The sequence below is a fragment of the Pseudophryne corroboree genome, chromosome 4 (genome assembly GCF_028390025.1).
Source record: "Pseudophryne corroboree isolate aPseCor3 chromosome 4, aPseCor3.hap2, whole genome shotgun sequence".
Taxonomy (NCBI): Eukaryota; Metazoa; Chordata; class Amphibia; order Anura; family Myobatrachidae; genus Pseudophryne; species Pseudophryne corroboree.
Genome location: NC_086447.1, coordinates 634,452,976 through 634,480,097, shown reverse-complemented (window position 1 = coordinate 634,480,097; position 27,122 = coordinate 634,452,976). Strand labels below are relative to the sequence as shown.

Sequence of the window (27,122 nt, the reverse complement as noted above, 5' to 3'; positions counted from 1 at the left end):
ATCAAACAGGATTGGGCTTGAACAGTATGGTATGATAGTAGGTACCTCGCACACTCCTCCAGAATCGTTGATGAGAGTTCAGAAAAAAGAAAAATATATAGATATAGAAAAAGATTGTGATAAATGGATCTGCTTTTGGCGTTAGTGTCGGAGTCTTGCCCACCAGTTGGAGAACTGCCTGGGAAAGTATCACTGAATCGCCAATGAGAGTCCAGAAAATGAAATAGTGTTTCAGTATGATTAAATCAGTGCACAGATAAATACGGTGGTAGAGAGATATATGATATGCAGAGTTTGCCCCAACATTCTCTACTTGTTAAATTTGAAGGCAGCTACAACCAATAACGGAGGAGTACGATTTGAAAAATTTCTCCAAAGGAAAAATAGGATTTTAATACCTACCGGTAAATTATTTATTTTATATATATATATATATATATATATATATATATATATATATATATATACACACATACATACATACATACATACATACATACAGAAAAAAAACCACAGCACTCACCACACCAGAAGCGGGGCACAGCTATGCACTTACCACTCACAGGGTGGGGTGCATGTAACACAGCACTCTCCACCACAAAAGCGGGGTACACAGCTGTACTTACCACTCACAGGGCGGGGTTCATGTAGCCCATGACCACATCGCTCTAATAAATACAAACAAAGAACCCAGCACTCTAAAAGCCATAAAGTCTGTGGCAGGTACACATTAAATCTAGCAGGCAGATGATGTGTGTAACAGCAGTGTGGTAGTCAGGTTTTAAGACTCTGTGATAGTGTAGGACCTGCATGAAGGTGGGGTACCTTGAAAATCGGTATGCAGGCTTCCGTGCATTGGCCAATCCACCAACTAAACCCCCATCATTTATTTATTCATTCATTTATTTATTGAATTGTTGAGGATAAGTGAGTTTACTTTGGTGAGTGTTGGGTTCTTTGTTTGTTTGTTTGTATATATATATATATATATATATATATATATATATATATATATATATATATATAAATTTGCCCAATTATATACACACGTATATCACTGTATTATATATATATATATATATATATATATATATATATATATATATACCTAGTGACGTTAATACGTTCTTAATGTGTGTGAAACATGTACTGAACGCTGATTTGTGGATCTAATCAGGAAACTTTTTGGTTGACATAAGAATTATTATTCGTGTCGATATCCGGGAGTAGCAACTGGGCAAAATAACATTTTTGCGACCCTGATGGGTCTGAGGGAAATATCTAATAAGAATAATACACCCGCCACAGATATTACTACATCTGTGCAACCGTACCAAACATATATATACATACATACAGGTATAGCCTTTTGAAAAGCATCACAGTATCATGCAATGTTTACCCAGTCAGATTTGTTGGTGCCGACAAGGTCACCCACACACACTGTATGTCCCATATAGTATTCTCTTGTGAAAGTTATACATCTACTGACATGTTGATACGTATTTTCTGAACCAAGTAGCATCAGGCGTCGGCGGTGCCGACTGAGACATTTTTGACAGAGTACTCAGCCGTAGACATGCCGACACACATGTACTAACCATCCACCGACATTACACTGATTATTTTATGTCAGGGAAACACAGATGTTTTTCAGCTCTTACACCATATTCCTTAAATATTGTGCTTTTCTTAAACATATAACACACTAAACCACTGTGCCCCCCCTTGTTTTTCACTGTGATATCATCAGCAGTGCTTTTGGCAGGGCCAGCGTCTCTGTGAGGAGAAAATGGCGCTGTGTAGAGCTGTGAGGGCTAAGCCATGGCCCCTTAATGGCACGCTTCAGCCCCGCTATTTTTTAGCTTTTTTACCCTGGCGGGGGTCTGTATACAGTGCCTATGCACTGTATACCTCTTGTGCCAGCCTGATATGGAGGTTTTATTGCTGCCCAAGGCGCCCCCCTGCACCCTGCACCCTTGTAGTGTCGCTTGTGTGTGGGAGCAATGGCGTGCAGCGCGACCGCTGCGCTGTACCTCTGAAGACTAAAGTCTTCTGCCGTCTTTATGAAGTCTTCTTTGCTTCTTTTACTCACCCGGCTTCTTTCTCCTGGCTTCTGTGAGGGGGACGACGGTGCGGCTCCGGGAACGAGCAGCTAGGATATACCAAGTGATCAGACCCTCTGGAGCTAATGGTGTCCAGTAGCCTAAGAAGCAGAGCCTTTGAACTCACAGAAGTAGGTCTGCTTATCTCCCCTCAGTCCCACGAAGCAGGGAGCCTGTTGCCAGCAGTGCTCCCTGAAAATAATAAACCTAACAAAGTCTTTTCAGAGAAACTCAGGAGAGCTCCCCTGTTTTGTGTTCAGTCTCTCAGGGCACAGAATCTAACTGGAGTCTGGAGGAGGGGCATAGAGGGAGGAGCCAGTTCACACCGCTTTTAAAGTCTTAAAGTGCCCATGTCTCCTGCGGATCCCGTCTAAACCCCATGTTCCATTTGGAGTCCCCAGCATCCTCTAGGACATATGAGAAACATACATAAATGTTATATATGATATAACGTTGACTATAGGAAGCTGATTATATATATCCAAAAATGATAAATTTTATATCTTATCAGAGAAGTCTTATCAGTATAATATATAGAATATATCAAGCAAATTTGTTAATGGCTGGATAAATACATAGCTACATCCAAAAAGATAAGAGATGTATTTTGCCAAAGTTCCACTAAAGGTGTGTACACACGGTAAGATATTTTCTTCCGATTCTGACTATATAGTCAGAATCGGAAGAAAAGATAGTGCAGATCGCAAGGTGACAGTCACCTTGCGATCCCGATCCGATGCCGATGCGCGGCCCCGCGCGGTCGGCATCGGCAGAAAAAATAAGAATTTACTTACCGATAATTCTATTTCTCGGAGTCCGTAGTGGATGCTGGGGTTCCTGAAAGGACCATGGGGAATAGCGGCTCCGCAGGAGACAGGGCACAAAAAAGTAAAGCTTTACTAGGTCAGGTGGTGTGCACTGGCTCCTCCCCCTATGACCCTCCTCCAGACTCCAGTTAGGTACTGTGCCCGGACGAGCATACACAATAAGGGAGGCATTTTGAATCCCGGGTAAGACTCATACCAGCCACACCAATCACACCGTACAACTTGTGATCTAAACCCAGTTAACAGTATGACAACAGAAAGGGCCTCTTAAAGATGGCTCCTTAACAATAACCCGAATTAGTTAACAATAACTATGTACAAGTATTGCAGATAATCCGCACTTGGGATGGGCGCCCAGCATCCACTACGGACTCCGAGAAATAGAATTATCGGTAAGTAAATTCTTATTTTCTCTATCGTCCTAAGTGGATGCTGGGGTTCCTGAAAGGACCATGGGGATTATACCAAAGCTCCCAAACGGGCGGGAGAGTGCGGATGACTCTGCAGCACCGAATGAGAGAACTCCAGGTCCTCCTTTGCCAGGGTATCAAATTTGTAAAATTTTACAAACGTGTTCTCCCCCGACCACGTAGCTGCTCGGCAGAGTTGTAATGCCGAGACCCCTCGGGCAGCCGCCCAAGATGAGCCCACCTTCCTTGTGGAGTGGGCTTTTACAGTTTTAGGCTGTGGCAGGCCTGCCACAGAATGTGCAAGTTGAATTGTGTTACAAATCCAACGAGCAATCGACTGCTTAGAAGCAGGTGCGCCCAACTTGTTGGGTGCATACAATATAAACAGCGAGTCAGATTTTCTGACTCCAGCCGTCCTTGCAATGTATATTTTTAAGGCTCTGACAACGTCCAACAACTTGGAGTCCTCCAAGTCGCTAGTGGCCGCAGGCACCACAATAGGTTGGTTCAGATGAAATGCTGATACCACTTTAGGGAGAAAATGCGGACGAGTCCGCAGTTCTGCCCTATCCGAATGGAAGATTAGATAAGGACTTTTATAAGATAAAGCCGCCAATTCAGATACTCTCCTGGCAGAGGCCAGGGCTAGTAACATAGTCACTTTCAATGTGAGATATTTCAAATCCACCTTTTTCAATGGTTCAAACCAATGGGATTTGAGGAAATCTAAAACTACATTTAGATCCCACGGTGCCACCGGAGGCACCACAGGAGGCTGTATATGCAGTACTCCCTTGACAAAAGTCTGGACCTCAGGGACAGAGGCCAATTCTTTTTGGAAGAATATTGACAGGGCCGAAATTTGAACCTTAATGGATCCCAATTTGAGACCCATAGATAATCCTGATTGCAGGAAATGTAGGAAACGACCCAGTTGGAATTCCTCCGTCGGAACCCTCCGATCCTCGCACCACGCTACATATTTTCGCCAAATGCGGTGATAATGTTTCACGGTGACTTCCTTCCGTGCCTTAATCAAGGTAGGAATGACTTCTTCTGGAATGCCTTTCCCTTTTAGGATCTGGCGTTCAACCGCCATGCCGTCAAACGCAGCCGCGGTAAGTCTTGAAAAAGACAGGGACCCTGCTGTAGCAGGTCCCTTCTCAGAGGTAGAGGCCACGGTTCGTCCGTGAGCATCTCTTGAAGTTCCGGATACCAAGTCCTTCTCGGCCAATCCGGAACCACTAGTATTGTTCTTACTCTTCTTTGCCGTATGATCTTCAATACCTTTGGTATGAGCGGCAGAGGAGGAAACACATACACTGACTGGTACACCCAAGGAGTTACCAGTGCGTCCACAGCTATTGCCTGTGGATCTCTTGACCTGGCGCAATATTTGTCCAGTTTCTTGTTGAGGCGAGACGCCATCATGTCTACAATTGGTCTTTCCCAACGGTCTATTAACATGTTGAAGACTTCTGGATGTAGACCCCACTCTCCCGGATGAAGATCGTGTCTGCTGAGGAAGTCTGCTTCCCAGTTGTCCACGCCCGGGATGAACACTGCTGACAGTGCTATCACGTGATTCTCCGCCCAGCGAAGAATCTTGGCAGCTTCTGCCATTGCACTCCTGCTTCTTGTGCCGCCCTGCCTGTTTACATGGGCGACCGCCGTGATGTTGTCCGACTGAATCAACACCGGCTTTCCTTGCAGGAGGAGTTCCGCCTGGCTTAGAGCATTGTAGATTGCTCTTAGTTCCAGAATGTTTATGTGAAGAGACTTTTCCAGACTCGTCCATACTCCCTGGAAGTTTCTTCCTTGTGTGACTGCTCCCCAGCCTCTCAGGCTGGCGTCCGTGGTCACCAGGATCCAATCCTGAATGCCGAATCTGCGGCCTTCTAATAGGTGAGCCTTCTGCAACCACCACAGAAGTGACACCCTTGTCTTTGGTGACAGGGTTATTCGCAGGTGCATCTGCAGATGCGACCCTGACCATTTGTCCAACAGATCCCTTTGGAATATTCTTGCATGGAATCTGCCGAATGGAATTGCTTCGTAAGAAGCCACCATTTTTCCCAGGACTCTTGTGCATTGATGTACTGACACTTTTCCTGGTTTTAGGAGGTTCCTGACCAGATCGGATAACTCCTTGGCTTTTTCCTCTGGAAGGAAAACCTTTTTCTGAACCGTGTCCAGAATCATTCCTAGGAACAGCAGACGAGTTGTCGGGATTAAATGGGATTTTGGAATATTCAGAATCCACCCGTGTTGTCTTAGCACCTCTTGAGATAGTGCTAAAGCTGTCTCCAGCTGTTCTCTGGACCTTGCCCTTATTAGGAGATCGTCCAAGTATGGGATAACTAATACGCCTTTTCTTCGAAGAAGAATCATCATCTCGGCCATTACCTTGGTAAAGACCCGAGGCGCCGTGGACAATCCGAACGGCAGCGTCTGAAACTGATAGTGACAGTTTTGAACAATGAACCTGAGGTACCCCTGGTGTGCGGGGTAAATCGGAACGTGTAGATACGCATCCTTGATGTCCAAGGATACCATAAAGTCCCCTTCTTCCAGGTTCGCTATCACTGCTCTGAGTGACTCCATCTTGAACTTGAACTTTTTTATGTAGAGGTTCAAGGACTTCAGATTTAGAATAGGCCTTACCGAGCCATCCGGCTTCGGTACCACAAATAGAGTGGAATAATACCCCTTTCCTTGTTGTAATAGGGGTACTTTGACTATCACCTGCTGAGCGTACAGCTTGTGAATGGCTTCCAACACCCTCTCCCTTTCGGAAGAGACGGTTGGTAAGGCAGACTTCAGGAAACGATGAGGAGGATCCGTCTCTAATTCCAACCTGTACCCCTGAGCTATTATCTGCAGGATCCAGGGGTCTACCTGCGAGTGAGCCCACTGCGCGCTGTAATTTTTGAGACGGCCCCCCACTGTCCCCGAGTCCGCTTGAGAGGCCCCAGCGTCATGCTGAGGTTTTTGCAGGAGCCGGGGAGGGCTTCTGTTCCTGGGAAGGAGCTGCCTGTTGGTGTCTCTTCCCTCTTCCTCTGCCTCGTGGCAGGTACGACAAGCCCTTTGCTCTCTTATTTTTGTAGGAGCGAAAAGGCTGCGGTTGAAAGGTCGGTGCCTTTCTCTGTTGGGGAGTGACTTGAGGTAAAAAAGTGGATTTCCCGGCAGTAGCCGTGGCCACCAAGTCTGATAGACCAACTCCAAATAACTCCTCCCCTTTATACGGCAAAACCTCCATGTGACGTTTTGAATCCGCATCGCCTGTCCACTGTCGTGTCCATAAGGCTCTTCTGGCTGAAATGGACATAGCACTCACCCGAGATGCCAGTGTGCAAATATCCCTCTGTGCATCACGCATATAGATAAATGCATCCTTTATTTGTTCTAACGACAGTAAAACATTGTCCCTATCTAGGGTATCAATATTTTCAATCAGGGATTCTGACCAAACTACTCCAGCACTGCACATCCAGGCAGTTGCTATAGCTGGTCGTAGTATAACACCTGCATGTGTGTATATATTCTTTTGAATAACTTCCATCTTTCTATCTGATGGATCCTTAAGTGCGGCCGTCTCAGGAGAGGGTAACGCCACTTGTTTGGATAAGCGTGTGAGCGCCTTGTCCACCTTAGGGGGTGTTTCCCAGCGCGCCCTAACCTCTGGCGGGAAAGGGTATAATGCCAATAACTTTTTTGAAATTATCAACTTTTTATCAGGAGCAACCCACGCTTCATCACACACGTCATTTAATTCTTCTGATTCAGGAAAAACTGTTTGTAGTTTTTTCACACCATACATAATACCCTGTTTTACGGTATCTGTAGTATCAGCTAAATGTAACGTCTCCTTCATTGCCAAAATCATATAACGTGTGGCCCTACTGGAAAATACGTTTGAATTTCTACCGTCGTCACTGGAATCAGTGCCCGTGTCTGGGTCTGTGTCGACCGACTGAGGCAAAGGGCGTTTTACAGCCCCTGACGGTGTTTGAGGCGCCTGGACAGGCATTAATTGATTGTCCGGCCGCCTCATGTCCTCAACTGACTGTTTAAGGGAAGATAAACCATCACGTAATTCCACAAATAAAGGCATCCATTCTGGTGTCGACCCCCTGGGGGGTGACATCTGCATATTTGGCAATTGCTCCGCCTCCACACCAATATCGTCCTCATACATGTCGACACCACGTACCGACACACACCGCAAACTCACAGGGAATGCTCTAATGAAGACAGGACCTACTAGCCCTTTTGGGGAGACAGAGGGAGAGTCTGCCAGCACACACCACAAAGCGCTATATATACAAGGGATATCCTTATATTAAGTGCTCCCTTATAGCTGCTTTAATATATATATATATATAGCCATTAATGTGCCCCCCCTCTCTGTTTTACCCTGTTTCTGTAGTGCAGTGCAGGGGAGAGACCTGGGAGCCGTTCTGACCAGCGGAGCTGTGACAGAAAATGGCGCCGTGTGCTGAGGAGATAGGCCCCGCCCCTTTTTCGGCGGGTTCTTCTCCCGCTATTTTTCCAGTCAGGCAGGGGTTAAATATCTCCATATAGCCCCTATGGGCTATATGTGAGGTATTTTTAGCCTTGTATAAGGTTTATATTTGCCTCTCAGAGCGCCCCCCCCCAGCGCTCTGCACCCTCAGTGACTGCCCAGTGAAGTGTGCTGAGAGGAAAATGGCGCACAGCTGCAGTGCTGTGCGCTACCTTATGAAGACTGAGGAGTCTTCAGCCGCCGGTTTCCGGACCTCTTCACGCTTCAGCATCTGCAAGGGGGTCGGCGGCGCGGCTCCGGGACCGGACTTCACGGCTGGGCCTGTGTTCGATCCCTCTGGAGCTAATGGTGTCCAGTAGCCAAGCAGCAAATCCACTCTGCATGCAGGTGAGTTTACTACTTCCCCCCTAAGTCCCACGTTGCAGTGATCCTGTTGCCAGCAGGACTCACTGTAAAGAAAAAAAAAACCTAAACTAAACTTTCTCTAAGCAGCTCTTTAGGAGAGCCACCTAGATTGCACCCTTCTCGTTCGGGCACAAAATCTAACTGGAGTCTGGAGGAGGGTCATAGGGGGAGGAGCCAGTGCACACCACCTGACCTAGTAAAGCTTTACTTTTTTGTGCCCTGTCTCCTGCGGAGCCGCTATTCCCCATGGTCCTTTCAGGAACCCCAGCATCCACTTAGGACGATAGAGAAAATAGGCTGTGCAGGCAAGTCAATCCTGGCTATCTCTATAGAAGAGATAGTCAGGATTGACATCGCACATAGCCAGCATCGCAAGCACACTCATTATGTGCTTGCGATACTGGCTAAGTGCCGACCCGGCCCCCTGTCGCACGGTGAGAATCGGATAAGTCCGAATCTCACCGTGTGTATGCACCCTTAGAAAAGCAGTACCACATAAGTGCTAAGGTTGTATCAGATTAGCTGTGCAAAAAGCCAAGCTTTACATATTATTTTGATCTTAGTAGTGCATTGTGTAATCAGGATGTAACAATCAAAACATTCTTGCTACACATTAGCAAACACTGGTATCCAAAAGATCTTTCTTATAATCGCTATGTATCTGTTACTTAAGGCCAGTACTCACTGGCAAGTGTGGGGAGAGTTGTGTGCTGAGCGAACCGCTCAGCACACATCTCTCCCCCCGCTCAGCACAGTGCGATGTGTGCTGAGCGTGCGGGGGGCGCTCATTTCACCCAGCGGGTGAAGAGAGTGACCCGCTAAATTGGCCTGCACCAGCGATAGCGATGCGCGGGCTGCGCATCGCTACCGCTGTGAGGGGTACACACGGAGAGATCACTGCTTAAAATCTAAGCAGTCAGATTGCTTAAGGGGGGTACACATCAAGCGATAATCTAAGCAATCTGACTAGATTGCTTCGATTTTCAGCAAGATCGCTCCGTGTGTAGCCCTAACAGCGAACAAGTTCGCTCAGCACACATCTCTCCCGCATCAGCCCGTCTATATGGGCCTTTAGATTTTAAGCAGCGATTGCTCCGTGAGTACCCCCCTTAAGAACGAAGACACAGTGAAAAATTAGCAGGAAAATCTGCAGCAACTGTATGCTGCATCCAGAGATTAAATGGTATGTGTTTCAAAATTCCACCCAGAAAACCCAATACAAGTGCTAGAATAATCTCAAATTAGCTGTAAAGATCCAGATTTGCATGTTCTGTTTATCTCAATAGCACGCTCAGGATATAAATAGATTGAAACATTCTTGCTACACATTAGCCAAAAAGTATCCCAAACCTTGCTTATTGTAACCATGTTTCTACTACTGAAACTCAAAACACAAGGACTACACAGAAGCTAAATGTATGAAGCTATATTATTGTTCATATATATGGTATGTTTCACCAAAAGATATGTCTTTGTAAGGTATTTGTAAGTTATATGGGATTTGTGGCTGTAGATGTCACACAAAAATATATAACTATAGCAAGCCCCTGAGGACAATGACAAAAGCATATATTAATGTATAAATGGGTATCCTGAGGTAAATATAAGGAAGGGGGGAAAGAGATACATGTATACTCTAACACTCTGGCGAAGAAAGATAGGAAAAACTCGTGTTGACTTGGAAGGCCGTCAGAATGATGTACTGATGAGGCTCCGAAAAACTAGGACAAGGAGATTGCTGCAAACCACCCGTCCGTTGCCGGGAGTCCGTGGCCCGGGATGAACAGAAGATGGATAGTGATAAATGTCCTATAGGGTGCCCGGTGCCTGCCCGTGTGCCGCGGGAAGAACCGCTGCGCTGTGTCCTATCAGCCGTCTGAGAGTGGTAGGAAGGGGGCGGTTTGTGTTACGGAGGCCGCTGTGTCTGTCGCTAACTCCCGTTATGAGCCAGCCATTGTCTGGGATATTGAGGATAGCTGGAATAAGCTGTCCTGGTGTCGCCTATGCCATGGAGGGACCGCTTGTTCCTGCTGCCAACCACCGTCGGAAAACGCATTTCACCCGCCGTCGTGGGCTTGTTCACCTCCCGAGACGGTGAGTGAAACGCGTTTTCCGACGGTGGTTGACAGCAGGAACAAGCGGTCCCTCCATGGCCTAGGCGACACCAGGACAGCTTATTACAGCTATCCTCAATATCCCAGATCACTGAGGGATGCGATCGCCTCTGCCTGATTGACAGGCAGAGGCGGTCTCTTTGCGGGAACTCCCTGCACAAATATGAACTTCAACTCTGGAGTGATTGCACTGGGTTACTGGCATCCTGCTGTGTAGCAGCTGTCTGCAAACTACAGGTATGACATACACTGTGTGTAGCCTCCTTGTTCACCAACCCTGTGATCTGTGCCCCCATCCTGTGTATACTGAGAATGCACCCTTGTCTGGGGTTCAGTAGGGAAATACAAAAGGGATTTTTCCCACGCACTCTGCTGGCTGTTAGTAAGAAGAACTGTATACACTATGTAATAATAGAAAATTTAGAGCTCTTCGTTACATATGTTTTGCAAAAGATATGATAAGCCTCCAGGCCACTTCACGGCTGCTCTATTGCTGGAGGTCCCTAACTAAGCATAAGTCCAGGGCTTGGACCCCACAAAGTCGGCTCAGGCCCGACCACCCTAGGGCAGCACACCATTGAAATACTAAAGTGTTAATATGTGTTAAGAAAGAAGCAGAAGCTATGGGTTAGAAAGTGCTACAAAAATAAGGGTGTTAATAAAATACTCAAAAGAGTAATATTAGTGAAAAAATAGGAGTGTTACATAAGTGCTAAATAAATAATATGGCGTGCTACCCCAAGGTGGCCCAGCCCCACCAGACCCGGGGGGTACCACTCCCCGAACCCATGCACAGCATAATAATAATAATAACATCCACTATGGGTCATACAATTGCTTAATGTATGGCCACATGATAATGGCACATACAAAACATATCCAGATTGGGAGCTAGTTTACCTGGAGGCACCCCTGTATCCTCCAAATGGCACCACAGGACCCAGCATGCCCTCCTAATGCTGGCTCCATCTATGCCTCTCTGAACTGCAATAAATTGTGGAAAACTGCTCTAATCAAGCTGGTAACAATCCCCAGGTGCTGCGGGAGGGGGTTACTCTAGACAAGAAATACAAAAGGGATTTTTCCCACGCACTCTGCTGGCTGTTAGTAAGAAGAACTGTATACACTATGTAATAATAGAAAATTTAGAGCTCTTCGTTACATATGTTTTGCAAAAGATATGATAAGCCTCCAGGCCACTTCACGGCTGCTCTATTGCTGGAGGTCCCTAACTAAGCATAAGTCCAGGGCTTGGACCCCACAAAGTCGGCTCAGGCCCGACCACCCTAGGGCAGCACACCATTGAAATACTAAAGTGTTAATATGTGTTAAGAAAGAAGCAGAAGCTATGGGTTAGAAAGTGCTACCAGTTACCAGCTTGATTAGAGCAGTTTTCCACAATTTATTGCAGTTCAGTAGGGAAAGCCTGATCACGGGATCCCGACGTAAGAAATACCAACATCGGGATCCTGAGTGAGAAAAAGCCGACAGGGGTGAGTAAGGGGTGTTATACCCTCTCCCCCCTGCCCCTAACCCTAACCTTCCCTCATAAGTGCCTAAACCTAACCCCCCGTCCCCGCAGCCTAAACCTATCCCCCGCACCCCACATCCTAGCCCCCCCCCCCCCTCCCCGCACCCTGACCCTTCCAGGACGCAGGCTAACTCTAACCCTTCCCCCCACGTCTTACCTCTCCTGTGCCACGGTGTGTGGTATTCTGACTGGCAGGATCCTGACTGCATCCCCTTGTCTGTGCTCTCACCTCATGTACACTGGCACTGTGTAGCCCATCTGTGCCCATTCTCTGTATACACTGTCATGGATCCAGAGGGAGATCGCCCCCTGTAACACACAGCTCCCTGCCGGGCACTCAGAGCACTGCAAAATAGTACAACAAGTTCCCCCCAGCCGCATGGTCATCTGCAGGGGTGTGCTCACATCTGGCTGCATAGGGAGAGAGGCGTCTCTGCCCCATCACTGTAAGTAAGTGGCCACTCTGCCTGCTGCTGTGTGCCGGTTCCCACGGACCATCACACTATCCACTGCTGCTACCAGTAATCCCCTTTCACCCACTGCCTCTCCCCGTTATCCTGTATGTCACCCACTGCCTCCCCTGAGACCTACTCCCTGGCGTCACCCACTGTCTTTCACTATCACAATCTTCTGTCAGCCTCTGTCTCTGTCACCCACTGATTCTCTGTCTCCCACTATCTCTTCTCATCACCCTCTGCCTCTCCTGTCACTCTGTCTCTCTCTGGTTTTCTATCGCCAGTTACAGCGGCAATAGAAAACTACCTTTCACCATGATTTACTGATATAATTACAAAGCAGTGTATTTTCAAACCCCACAATCTTACCCCCTCGCTACCCCTAGCACTGCCCCAGTACTGTTTTCCCACGAACCCACTCCTTACCCCCAGTACTGCCCCAGCTGTAATCTACCCCTGTCCCCACTACTGCCCCCAGTAGCTATCGACACTTACACCATTCTTACCTCCAGCAATGCCCCAGTACTGCCCCAGCTTCTGCCTTTCTTACCCCTCCCTACCCCAACTACTGCATGTCCTTATCTCCCTCTACCCCAACTGCTAGCCGCTCACAGCACTTGTGCCCCAACTGCTGCCTGCCCTTACCTCCTCCATACCCACAGCACTGCCCTTAACCCTCTGTACCCATCCCTGCCCCAGGTGTTCCCGGCCTCAACCCCCAGTTCTACTGCAATTGCTGCCTGCCCCTAGCACTGCCTATAAAGCATAAATTGTGATGGGACCCAGAAACAATGGAGTAGGAACCCAATTTTTTAAAGTGAGGGGTCGCAGGGACCACATATTTTTTCGCTCAGCGCGATCACTATCCCTGCTACGGCCTTCGGCCATCTGGCATGCGCCAGCGCACTACGGCGCCGGCGCATGCGCAGTAGGGACCCGTTCGCTCGGCTGCGTCAAAAAGCAGCGAGCGAATCGGTCAGAATGACCCCCATTATCTTTTGGATGTAGCTATGTATTTATCCAGCCATTACAGATTTGCTTGATATATTCTATACTTCTCTGATATATCTTATCATTTTTGGATATAGATATTAGTGATGAGCGGATTCGGTTTTACTCGGTTCTCAAAACGGCATCTTATTGGCTATCCAAAACACGTGACATCCGTGAGCCAATAAGATGCCGTTTTGAGAACAGAGTAAAACCGAATCCGCTCATCACTAATATATATATATATAGATATATAGATATATATATATATATATATATATATATATATATATATATAGATAGATAGATAGATAGATAGATAGATAGATAGATAGATAGATAGATAGATAGATAGATAGATAGATAGATAGATAGATATATAGATATATATATATATATATATCACTCTCCTTGGTCTGGCACTCCTCTTTCCCGCAGGGAATCTGCTCCGGTGCCCTCCTTAAGCAAGATAGCTCTGAATATGGAAAATGGAAGGCGGCACTCAGGAGACTTTCTTGAACGTAGAAAACGTGCTTTAATGTGTATCAACGTTTCGGGAGACGTACTCCCTTCCTCAGGACACAGCAATACAAGTGATCACAGTGATAAAACAAACTTAAATACCTTACCAGTCCCTGACTCGGCCACCTCCGTCACGGCCAGCGGCGTCCCGACCCCCGGAGCCCGAACTTCCGGTTTCGGCAGAACCCGCCCCTTCCGGATGACGTTGCTCCGTTGCCGGGCGACGCAGCCGCGGGGAGGACCCACACGAGCAGGGAACCTGCATTGTCATGGCAACTTGTTACCATAACAAGAAGAAAATACAAAAATATATCAAACCGTGCAAATCGGACCACTTGCGTGGATATAACAATGCATAAATAGTTAAAAAACACATCTAATGCCAGAAAGGCACACAGTGTTGTGCACAATATAAGATGTGAAGAACATATTATGCTCAGTAAAAATCTGTAATATGAAGCTATTCTCACCTAAAGAATACATACTAACATAATAAAGTGACAAGTTAAAAACATAAAGACACATACTGCTGCCATTTGTTATGTATAATCTTGATAGGTACGCATACAGCAGACTACCATACAGATCTATAACTATATAAACTCTGCCCTCGTTAATCAGCCAGCAGTTGGAGGGGGAGACCACTACCTCTCTCACAGGTGCGTGGGTCCCCATGTATACAACTATCTGGAACTTAATGATTCCAGTGCTCTAACTTAGATGCACTGTCTACTAAGTTCTGAGTAACCCTTCACGTGCTACTGGGGGAATGCATATTCTGTTAGCCATACTTAACCTTGCATCTATACCCTGCCTCAAAGAAAGCAATTTAGGCTTAAATATTCATTTAGACCGCGAGGATGGATCGTGTCCAATTTATGGATCCATCTTGCTTCCAGTTGCAACAATTTTTTTGCTCGGTTGCCACCTCGGATGGAATCAGGAACCTGGTCCACTATTTTGTAGCGGACGGAGGCAAGGCTGTGACGCATCTGCGCAAAATGCCGTGCCACAGGTTGTTCGCTGCTCCCTGACACCAAAGCTGCCCTGATCGCCGACCTGTGTTGAGCCATCCGCTCTTTAAATAAACATTGGGTCTTGCCCACATAGTAAAGGCTGCAAGGACAGATCAAAACGTAAATTACAAACATGGAGCTACATGTCAATAGTTTGAGGATCTTCAACTTCTTCCCGGTATGTGGGTGTGAGATGGAGTCCCCTGTTAACATGTAGCTACATGTAGTGCAGCCCAAGCATTTAAAGCAGCCTGCCTTGCGTGTCAAGAAATGTGTGGTGGGCCGTGTCCTTGTAAAGCCCGTCACATCATTCTTAACTACAAGGTCTTTGATGTTAGAGCTACGGGTGTAACAAGGCATTATTTGGCTATTCTTTAAGCTTACTAAATTGGGATCTGAAGTAATCATCGGCCATAGTTGCTTAATTTTCTTGTTAGTCCTTCTGCTGGAAGTATTAAACTGGTTTACCCAGGCAATTTTAGAGGCAGAGGGCACAGGGACTTTAACCTGTAACAGTTCCTGTCTACTAAGGGATAGAGCCCTGGCGCGTGCATTCTTCAAAAGACCAGGCGGGTAGCCCCTCTGAGAAAATTTGTTAGTCATGATTTCTAACTGAGCCTCCAGCTCCTCAGGGTCGCTGGTGATTCTGCACACCCTGAGGAACTGAGAATATGGCAAACCCTGAATTAGAGCTAGGGGGTGGAAACTATCATATCTGAGAAGTGTGTTGCGATCCGTGGGCTTGGAGTATAGTGTGGTATGTATCTCACCTCCTCGCACCAGGATTTTAGTGTCCAAAAAGCATATTTCAGACCTATGTGTGGACAAGGTAAACTTGATCGGGCTAGAGGAGTTGTTATGTTCCTCTATTAATTTGACCAAGACTCCCTCGTCTCCGGTCCAGAACAGCAACAGATCGTCTATATACCGGGTATATAGAAAAATGGACCTGGCTGTCTCAATGTCCTCAAAAAACGTTTGTCTCTCCACCTCCCACATGTAAGTATTGGCTAGCGATGGGGCCACCGCTGACCCCATCGCACAGCCGGTCTTCTGAAGAAAGAACCTGCCATTGAACAAAAAATAATTGTAGCTGAGGGTGTATTCTAATAGTTTAACGAACAAATCAACATCTGGGCCCGTGTATTTAGAATTATTGGTGATAAGGTGTCTCACGGCTGCTAACCCAGCCTGGTGGGGAATACACGTATATAGGCTGGCCACATCCAGTGTGGCCAGCACCATGCCTGCTGGAATGGGTCCTAGCTGTGCAAACTGTCTCAGTAATGCACTGGTGTCTTTCAAATGTGTGGGAGTGGCTTGAATGCAGGGTTGCAGGAAAAAATCCAAATATCTAGCAATCGGCTCACATAGTGAGCCTCTAGCTGAGATAATGGGGCGTCCAGGCGGACGCTGCGCATCCTTGTGGAGCTTAGGAATAGAATAGAAAATGGGGACGACAGGGTGTGGACTCAACAATTTGATATAAATATCGTGAGAAATCACGCCCTCCTCTTTAGCCTGCACTAACATCTGATCTAATTCTGTCTTAAACTGTACAGTGGGATCACCATCCAATTGGACGTATGTTTGACTGTCTGCAAGCAATCGATCACATTCCGCTATGTAATCATCAGTGTCTAATATAACGATGGCACCCCCTTTATCAGCGCCCCTGATGATGATGTCCTGTCTGGCGCTCAAATCTTGGAGGGCGCCATGTTCTTCCTTGGACATATTTCTATACACATGCGGAGGAGGATCGTCCTGCAGATGTTCCAACATTCGTGTGAATGTTTTGATGGTCGCGTTTTGCGACACTGGGTCGAATATATATAATCAGCTTCCTATAGTCAACGTTATATCATCTCAGCATTTATGTATGTTTTCCCTTGGTGAAAATTCTTCAAATCATACTCCTCTGTTATTGGTTGTAGCTGCCTTCAAATTTAACAAGTAGAGAATGTTGGGGCAAACTCTGCATATCATATATCTCTCTACCACCATATTTATCTGTGCACTGATTTAATCATACTGAAACACTATTTCATTTTCTGGACTCTCATTGGCGATTCAGTGAAACTTTCCCAGGCAGTACTCCAACTGGTGGGCAAGACTCCGACACTGTCTAACGCCAAAAGCAGATCCATCTATCACAATCCTTTTCTATATCTATATATTTTTCTTCATTTTTCTGAACTCTCATCAACGATTCTGGAGGAGTGTGCGAGGTACCTACTATCATACCATACTGTACAAGCCCAATCCCGTTTGAGCTTGGAAGTAATTCAGTGTAGGGCTGAACTAGGACCTGGTAGGAGACCACCAGGGAATATTCGGTACAGTAGGTACATACTCAACTCTAGTCTAACGTTGAAAGCAGATTCACTTCTGAGATTCTATTCTATTATCAGATTCGACCTAGGTGCTAAGCATACATCAATCTGCACTTAGATTTATGATATACACAGGAACAATCAATATTGCCCAGTGCCACCACGTGTCGGTTTTGGAGGGTCAAAGGTTCAATTTTGACCTTCCGCTGGATAGTACCCTATTGTAGGTGATATACTGTCCAACAATTATGTCCTGCGCCAACCACCTTGTCAGTTTTTTATGCACCCTGTATGTTTAGGAGAATTTATTTTAATAAAGAAGTAAAAGTTAGATTATACATATTAAAACATAACACATTACTCTATTATTGACTTTCAAAGAGTGCGACAAAAAATAGGATTTTGGTACCTACCAGTAAATCCTTTTCTCCTAGTCCGTACAGGATGCTGGGGACTCCAAAAGGACCATGGGGTATAGACGGGATCCGCAGGAGCTTGGGCACACTGAAAAGACTTTAACTGGGTGTGAACTGGCTCCTCCATCTATGCCCCTCCTCCAGACCTCAGTTATAGGAACTGTGCCCAGGAGAGACGGACATTTTGAGGAAAGGATTTTTGTTTAAAGTAAGGGCTACAACATACCAGCCCACACCACAAACATACCGTACAACCGGAGTAACAGTAAACCAGATAACAGTATGAATTAACAACAGCAACAAGCTGAAACCAATAAATACACAACCCGTGTATAAACTAATTTAACCCGCAAGAATACACTGCAAGTAAAAGTCCGCACTGGGATGGGCGCCCAGTACCCTCTACGGACTAGGAGAAAAGGATTTACCGGTAGGTACCAAAATCCTATTTTCTCTTACGTCCTAGAGGATGCTGGGGACTCCAAATGGACCATGGGGTCTATACCAAAGCTCCAGACCAGGCGGGAGAGTGCGGACGACTCTGCAGCACCGATTGAGCAAACATGAGGTCCTCCTCAGCTAGGGTGTCAAACTTGTAAAACTTAGCAAAAAAGTGTTTGAACCCGACCAGGTAGCTGCTCGGCAAAGCTGAAGTGCCGAGACCCCTCGGGCAGCCGCCCAAGATAAGCCCACTTTCCTGGTAGAGTGGACCTTTACTGACTTCGGCACCGGTAGGCCAGCTGAAGAATGAGCTTGCTGAATCGAACTACAAATCCAGCGTGCAATAGTCTGTTTCGAAGCAGGATGACCAATCTTGTTGGAAGCATACAGGATAAACAGTGCCTCTGTCTTCCTGGCAACAGCCGTTCTGGCGACGTAATTTTTAAAGCTCTCACAACATCCAGAGACTTTGGAACTGCCACAGCATCCGTAGCCACGGGTACTACAATAGGTTGGTTAATGTGAAACGAAGAAACCACCTTCAGCAGAAACTGCTGACGAGTCCTTAATTCCGCTCTATCCGAATGGAAAATCAAGTACGGACTCTTATGAGAGAAGGCCGCCAACTCTGACACTCGCCTGGCAGACGCCAGAGCCAACAGCATGACTACCTTCCAAGTGAGAAACTTTAACTCAACCTTACGCAAAGGTTCAAACCAGGACGACATAAGAAACTGCAAGCCACTTCAAGATCCCATGGTGCCACAGGGGACACAAACGAAGGATGGATATGCATCACTCCTTTCACAAAAGTCTAAACCTCTGGGAGGACAGCCAATTCTTTTTGAAAGAAAATAGATAAAGCCGAAATCTGCACTTTGATGGAGCCTAATTTCAGGCCTGCATCGACGCCTGCCTGCAAAAAATGGAGAAACCGACCTAAGTGGAATTCTTCCGCAGGAGCCGTGTTAGTCTCACACCACGAAACATACTTTCTCCAAATACGGTGATAATGTTTCGCCGTAACCTCATTCCTAGCCTTAAGGAGAGTGGGAATGACCTCCCCGGTAATACCTTTTCGAGCTAAGATTTGGCGCTCAACTTCCATGCCGTCAAACGCAGCCGCGGTGAGTCTGGAAACACGCATGGTCCCTGCAATAACAGGTCCTCTCTTAGAGGAAGCGGCCAAGGATCTTCCACAAGTAATTCCTGAAGATCCGGATACCAGGCCCTTCTTGGCCAATCTGGAACGACGAGAATCGCCTGAACCCTTGCTCGTCGAATGATTCCCAGTACCTTTGGAATGAGAGGAAGTGGAGGGAACACATACACCGACTGGAACACCCACGGAGTCACCAGGGCGTCCACTGCACTGGCTTGGGGGTCCCTTGACCTGGAACAATACCTCGAAAGCTTCTTGTTGAGGCGAGACGCCATTATGTCGATCAGCGGAATTCCCCAACGCTTCGTCACCTCTGCAAATACCTCTCGGTGAAGAGCCCACTCTCCCGGATGGTGATCGTGTCTGCTGAGGAAATCTGCTTCCCAGTTGTCCACTCTCAAAAGGAAGACTGCTGACAGGGCGCTCACGTGTTGTTCTGCCCAGCGAAGGATTCTTGTGGCCTCCGCCATAACCGCCCTGCTCCTTGTTCCGCCTTGACGGTTTATATGCGCCATCGCTGTGATGTTATCCGACTGTACGAGGACAGAACGACCCTGAAGTAGGGTTCTTGCTTGTAGCAGGCCGTTGTGAATGGATCTTAACTCGAGCACATTTATGTGGAGACAAGCTTCCTGGAGCGACCATTTCCCCTGGAAATTTCTTCCTTGGGTGACTGCGCCCCAGCCTCGGAGACTTGCATCTGTTGTCAGTAGTACCCAGTCCTGGATACCGAACCGGCGCCCTCCTAGGAGGTGAAAACTTTGTAGCCACCACAGGAGAGAAATCCTGGCCCAGCAGGTCCCACTGAAACACCGGGGCATGAAACCTGCCAAATGGAATGGCTTCGTACGCCGCAACCATTTTCCCCAGAACCCGAGTACAGTGATGAATCGACACACTTGTCGGTCTCAGAAGTTCCCTGACAATCGTCTGCAGTTCCAGAGCTTTTTCTTCCGGAAGAAACACTCTCCATAACTCCGTGTCCAGAATCATGCCCAGAAAAGGCAGCCGAGTGGTCGGAATCAACTGAGATTTTGGCAAATTTAGCACCCAACCGTGCTGTCGCAGAACCGACAGTGACAAACTCACACTTCTCAGCAACCGTTCCTTGGACCTCGCCTTTATCAGGAGATCGTCCAAGTACGGGATAATGGTATCCCCTTGCTTGCGAAGGAGAGCCATCATATTTGCCATGACCTTGGTGAAAATCCTCGGGGCCGTGAAAAGCCCAAACGGCAACGTCTGAAATTGGTAATGAGAATCCTGTATCGCAAACCTGAGGAAGGCTTGATGCGGAGGATATATCGAGACGTGTAAGTAGGCATCCTTTATGTCGACTGACGCCATAAAATCCCCCACTTCTAGGCTGGAAATCACAGCTCGAAGAGATTACATCTTGAACTTGAAAACTTTCAAGTATGGATTGAGGGATTTTAGGTTCAGAATCGAACTGTCCAGTTTCGGTACAACAAAGAGGCTCTATCACTGTTGACAACACTATCATCTCCCCCATTTCCCAACTCCGCTGCCTGGGCGTCACTCTTGACTCCTCCCTCTCCTTTGCACCCTACATCCAAGCTCTGGCGCAATCTTGTCGGTTCCAGCTACGCAACATTGCTCGCATCAGGCCATTCCTCTCCCAGAGTGCAACTAAACTTATCATCCACTCACTGGTCATCTCGCATCTCGACTACTGCAATGTGCTCCTCACTGGCCTCACTTGCTCCCACATCGCTCCCCTCCAATCTGTCCTCAACTCCGCAGCTAGGCTCATCTTCCTCTCCCGCTGCTCCACTTCTGCCACTCCCCTTCGACAAAATCTACACTGGCTCCCATTCCCCTACAGAATCCTCTTCAAACTCCTCACCCTCACATACAAGGCCATCTCTAATTCCACTGCTCCCTACATCTCCAACCTCCTCTCCCTTCATACACCCTCCCGCCCACTACGGTCGGCTGATGACCGTCGCCTCTCCTCTGCCTTGGTCACTGCTTCCCATGCACGAGTTCAGGATTTTGCCCGTGCTGCACCCCTTCAGTGGAATGCGCTCCCCAGCTCCATTAGACTCTCCCCAACCTTGCAAAGCTTCAAACGGGCACTGAAAACCCACCTATTTATCAAAGCGTACCCCTCCAATGCATAACCTAGTCCTTAGGCTGCTCCTCCATCCCCCTGCCCCATGCCTTGGACATCTCTGCTTTGCTCGCATACCACCATCAGGCTTCTACCTGCTTGCTTGCACCTCATGTCATCTGTCTGTTGTCCCTCCCCACTAGATTGTTAGCTCTTCAGAGCAGGGCCCTCATTCCTCTTGTCTAAGCCCTCTTCTTGACACATTTCACTTAGCGACCATCTTTACCTGCTTTTTCTCCTGCTGGTAAATGGCCCCTCTCTATCTATGGCCGCCAGCCCCAAGTAGTACAATGATTACTTCTTCGCTACTTACATCTAAGCTGTATTATGTTTTGAGAATTGTGGTGCTCTTTGTTACCTGCACTCCATTTTTGTTATTTATTTACTGTTATGCTAAGTTTTGTCTCCCTGTACTGTCCTTTGTACGGCGCTGCGAAACACTTGTGGCGCCCTATAAATAAAATGTAATAATAATAATAATAATAATAATAATAATAATAATAATAATAATAATAATAGAGTAGAACCCCTCCCCTCGTTGGGACGGGGGAACGGGAACAATGACCCTCTGTTGACACAACTTTTGTATTGCTGCCAGCACCACCTCCCTGTCCGGAAGAGACACTGGTAAGGCCGAAATGAAAAACCCTGAGATACAATCTCTAGGACCCAAGGATCCAGGCCTGATTTTATCCAGACCTGACTGAAGCTCCGCAGACGGCCCCCCACCGGTCCGGACTCTCCCAGGGAAGCCCCAGCGTCATGCGGTGGACTTGGTAGAGGCAGGAGAGGACTTTTGGTCCTGGGCGCCTGACACTGCAGGCGACTTCCTTCCCCTTCCTCTACCTTTTGAAGTGAGGAAGGATGAACCTTTTCCACGCCTGTATTTATTTGGACGAAAGGACTGCATCTGCTGATGTGGTGCGTTTTTCTGTTGTGTGGGAACATAGGGAAGAAAAGACGACTTACCCGCAGTCGCGGTAGAGACCAGGTCAGCCAAGCCGTGCCCAAACAAGACATTACCTTTGAAGGGTAGAGCTTCCATAGCTCTCTTGGAGTCGGCATCAGCATTCCATTGATGGATCCACAGCGCCCTCCTGGCCGAGATCGCCATGGCATTGGCTCTTGATCCCAAGAGACCAACATCCCTCGCCGCATCCTTCAGGTAATCTGCAGTGTCCTTGATATAACCAAGAGTCAAAAGAACATTATCTTTATCAAGGGTATCCATATCAGAAGCTAAATTCTCAGCCCATTTAGCAATAGCACTACTCACCCATACCGACGCCACCGCAGGTCTGAGCAATGCACCCGTATTAGCGAAAATGGACTTCAGAGACGTCTCCAGCTTGCAATCCGCCGGATCCTTGAGAGCTGCCGTGTCTGCAGACGGAAGCGCGACCTTCTTAGACAAACGAGATAGAGCTTTGTCAACATTCGGAGACGCCTCCCATTTTTCCCTGTCATCAGAGGGGAAAGGATACGCCATGTAAATTCTCTTGGGAAGCTGCCACCTCTTGTCCGGCGACTCCCAAGCCTTTTCACAAAGAGTATTCATTTCATGAGAGGGGGGAAACTTCACCTCAGGTTTTTTTCCCTTTGAACAAACAAATCCTTGTTTCCTGCACCGCAGGTTCATCAGAAATGCGTAAAACATCTTTTATAGCCACAATCATCTACTGAATACTCTTAACTAATCATTGATATACAGCAGCCTCAGTGAAATCGACCTCGGAATCAGAATCTGTGTCGGTATCAGTATCTACCACTTGGGTAAACGGCCGCTTTTGCGACCCCGATAGGTCTGCACCTGAGACAAAGCATCCTCCATGGATTTCCTCCACACCTGTGTCTGCGACTCTGATTTATCTAACCTCTTTGACAAAGAAGCCACATTTGTATTAAGTGTACTTAACAATGAGAGTAAATTAGGTGTCGGCTGCGCCGACAGAGCCAATTCCAGACCCGCATCTGCTCCCCCAGCAACCTCCTCCGGGGAATAACATTCAGCCTCAGACATGCCGACACCGAGTATCGACACACCGACACACAATGCCTCAGCTAGGGGACAAGCCCACAAGGAAGCCTGGATAGAGGAACACGGAGGGAGTATGCCAGCTCACACCCCAGCGCCCATATATCACACCAAATAATATATGTAGAAAGCGCTGCTTCAAAAACAATAAATATGCACTATAACACTGTGCCCCCCCCCAACCCCCGATTAGCTCCCCGTTACTTGTAGTGGAGCTTTTGGAGGTCCCGGGCCAGCGTCTCATGCAGCCGCGTGTATGAGGGAAAATGGCGCTGGTGAGCCGCACGGCTAAGCTCCACCCCTTCCCGGCGCGCTTCAGCCCGCTAAATTTAAAAACTGAAAATGCCGGCGGGGGTTTGAAAGACGGTGGCACCGAAAAGCCTTCTGCCGGTATCCCAGACCTCAGTAACTGCTGCCCAGGGCGCCTCCCCCAGCGCCCTGCACCCTGTAAGTGCCCTTGGTGAAGCGTGTAGGAGCATGAAGCGCTGCGCTGTACCTCGTTACTGAAGTCTTCTACCGTCACTGAAGTCTTCTGCCTTCTGCATACTCACCCGGCTTCTTTCTTCTGGCTTCTGTGAGGGGGGTGACGGCGCGGCTCCGGGAACAAGCAGCTAGGCTAAGCAAGTGATCGAACCCTCTGGAGCTAATGGTGTCCAGTAGCCTAAGAAGCAGAGCCCTTAAACTAAGTAGAAGTAGGTCTGACTTCTCTCCCCTTAGTCCCTCGTTGCAGGGAGCCTGTAGCCAGCAGGTCTCCCTGAAAATAAAAACCTAACAAAAGTCTTTTCTAGAGAAACTCAGGAGAGCTCCCCTAGTGAGTGTCCAGTCGCTCCTGGGCACAAAGTCTAACTGAGGTCTGGAGGAGGGGCATAGAGGGAGGAGCCAGTTCACACCCAGTTAAAGTCTTTTCAGTGTGCCCAAGCTCCTGCGGATCCCGTCTATAACCCATGGTCCTTTTGGAGTCCCCAGCATCTTCTAGGACGTAAGAGAAAAGAAGTCTTCTTTCTTTTTTCTCTACACCAGTATACAGTAAGTAATTACTGACTTCCTGGTGCACCACCAACAGAGGGACCATAGGAATTTATACCTTGGTATCTTATCAGATGTTGATTCATATGTATTAACCCTAGATTTACTATATATCAGTGCGGAATCAATCTCGTTTCTGTTTACGTAAAAATACAAGCGGGTCATATGCAAATGACCACCCTCTGTTGATTTCAAGAGTCAAATTTGTTGCCCAAGACTTGTTAACCCTTGCAAAACTACAGCTACTGTACTTATTCAAAATGGTAATTTATGGTGTATGTGCCACTTTGGCAGCGTATTTCATGCCCAAACCAGCGTTGAGCAATGAAAAGTACATGTGGATCATATGCAAGGGACCCTCCTCTGTTGATATCAGTTGTCAAATTTGTTGCCCAAGACTCATTAACCATAGCAAAACTGAATGATCTGAATAAGAAGCAGGAGCTCGAATAAGAAGTGTATAAGAAGCTGGCCGAAAAAAAAGAATACGGTTGTTAGGTCGACATGGCCAAAAGGTCAACAAGAGTTTTTCAAAATAAAAAACCTTTTTGGGATTTTTCCATACTTGATGATCCACATCGACTACGATTGGAACGGTAACCTGTGCCGAGCGAAGCGGTAGCGGAGCAAGCACACAATAGCTATTGCCAAGTGAAGAGGTCACTTACCATCAGCTGTCTTCTGAAGCGCTAGATCTGTCACCTCGGTTGATTCTTTATCTGTCACCTCTAGCAGACGGAATCTGCTTTCTTCTCCACGTGAAGACTAGTTAGTGAGAAACAGGAAGTGAGTTCTGTGAAGTTTGTCTGGTTGTCAATAAAGATTTGAAGAATTTTTTTTTTAGCTCAGTCCGTTTGCTGCAGCAGCATGTGAGACGTGAACAGTGGTAGGTTTAGATTAGTTTAAGAAGTACAAGGGATCACAAAATATATAAACTAAAGCTTTGTATTTATAATTGTAATAATAAAAATGCATGAAAATTTTCTTTTATCGTATATCGGACTGCTCTGTGTTAGTAACTTCGAAGCTGCACACCTGGTTTAGGAATATGAATACTATTGCATGTATAACATTAATACTGTTCCATGTGTAATGTGCAGAGAACATGAATGAAAGTCACACCGTAGCAAAGTAATGCAGAGACTAAATCCTGCATGCAGTTTAGACAGGGATTCGGTGAAATCCGGACCGGACCCGTTTCCGGAACGCCGCTGGGGAGCTGTGAATTGAAAGCGCGTCTCCGTACGGAGTGCGTGTCCGCGACGGGCTGTCAGTGGGGAGGGAGAAATCCCTGCCAGCTCCCGCACGAAGCTGCTGCTGCTCCCGCACTGTTAGGAGGCTGTCAGCCCAGCACACTGGCGCTGTCTGTGCGCTGCTGTCACACAGGGAAACGCTGTGCAGGGCTGACAGCCTCCTACCTACCCCGCTGATACTACACTCGGGCAGAGGGAGGAAGGGGGGAGAACGGAGATAGCTGCTGGTGCTGCAGCTCATTTATTTAAAACACTGGCTTCAGTGGCGGAACAAGCAAGCGGTGGGCCCAGGTGCGACAAAATGCTTTGCCCCCTCCCCATCCAAGTCCACCCGCAAAAATACATAGTGGCGTGGCTTCGTGGGGAAGGGGTGTGTCCACAAAATAATACCAATTCATAAAACGGTGCACAGTAGTCTCCATTCTTCAAATTACGCCGCACAGTAGCACCACTACACCAGGTAGAGACCCTTTTACACCTTACAGCGAACAGATTCCCCTTTTTACACATAACGGCAGACAGCGTGCACTATTTACACATAACGGCAGACAGCGTGCCCTCGTTACACATAGCGGCAGGCAGCGCGCACTTTTTACACATTACGGCAGACAGCGTCCCCATTTTACACATTATGGCAGACAGCATACACTTTTTACACATAATGGCAGACAGCGTGCCCTCGTTACACATAGCGGCAGACAGCATCCCCTTTTTACACATTACGGCAGACAGCATACACTTTTTACACATAATGGCAGACAGCGTGCCCTCGTTACACATAGCGGCAGACAGCGTGCACTTTTTACACATTACGGCAGACAGCATACACTTTTTACACATAACGGCAGACAGCATCCCCATTTTACACATTACGGCAGACAGCATACACTTTTTACACATAACGGCAGACAGCGTGCCCTTTTTACACATTACGGCAGGCAGATTCTACCTTTTTACACATAGCGGCAGGCAGATTCCCCATTTTTATACATAGCGGCAGGCAGATTCCCCATTTTTACACATTGCGGCAGGCTGATTCCCCCTTTTTACACATTGTGGCAGGCAGATTCCCCATTTTTACATTGCGGCAGGCAGATTCCCCCATTTTACACATTGCGGCAGGCAGATTCCCCATTTTTATACATAGCGGCAGGCAGATTCGCCATTTTTATACATAGCGGCAGGCAGTCCCCCCTTTTTACACATTGCGGCAGGCTGATTCCCCCTTTTTACACATTGCGGCAGGCAGTCCCAACAAATAAAAAAAGAAAGAGACAGACAGAAAGAAAGAAAGAAAGAAAGAAAGAAAGAAAGAAAGAAAGAAAAAATTATACTTACCCTCTCTGTTGGCTCAGGCTCCTTGTGCAGCTTCCCGGGCAGTAGAGAAGAAGGAGGAGGGAGGTGGAGGAGGGAGCCGCA

General features: G+C 47.3%; 1 protein-coding gene across 4 annotated transcripts in view; it reads right to left on the bottom strand.

Moving 5' to 3' along the window:
• Positions 1 to 25,974, bottom strand: part of TFB1M (transcription factor B1, mitochondrial) — a 398,859-nt gene extending 372,885 nt beyond the window's left edge. The window contains exons 1-2 of one of the 4 annotated variants that reach the window (XM_063917706.1): positions 25,573 to 25,974; positions 25,119 to 25,215 (exon numbers count right to left, since the gene is read on the bottom strand). In XM_063917706.1, coding sequence (XP_063773776.1) covers positions 25,119 to 25,121 — 3 coding nt within the window. In that variant the 5' untranslated portion in view covers positions 25,122 to 25,215; positions 25,573 to 25,974. Of the gene's footprint in view, positions 1 to 25,118; positions 25,446 to 25,572 lie in introns of those variants that run through there. The other 3 variants (XM_063917709.1, XM_063917708.1, XM_063917705.1) reach the window with 3 other exon arrangements.
• Between the last annotated feature and the right edge of the window lie 1,148 nt (positions 25,975 to 27,122).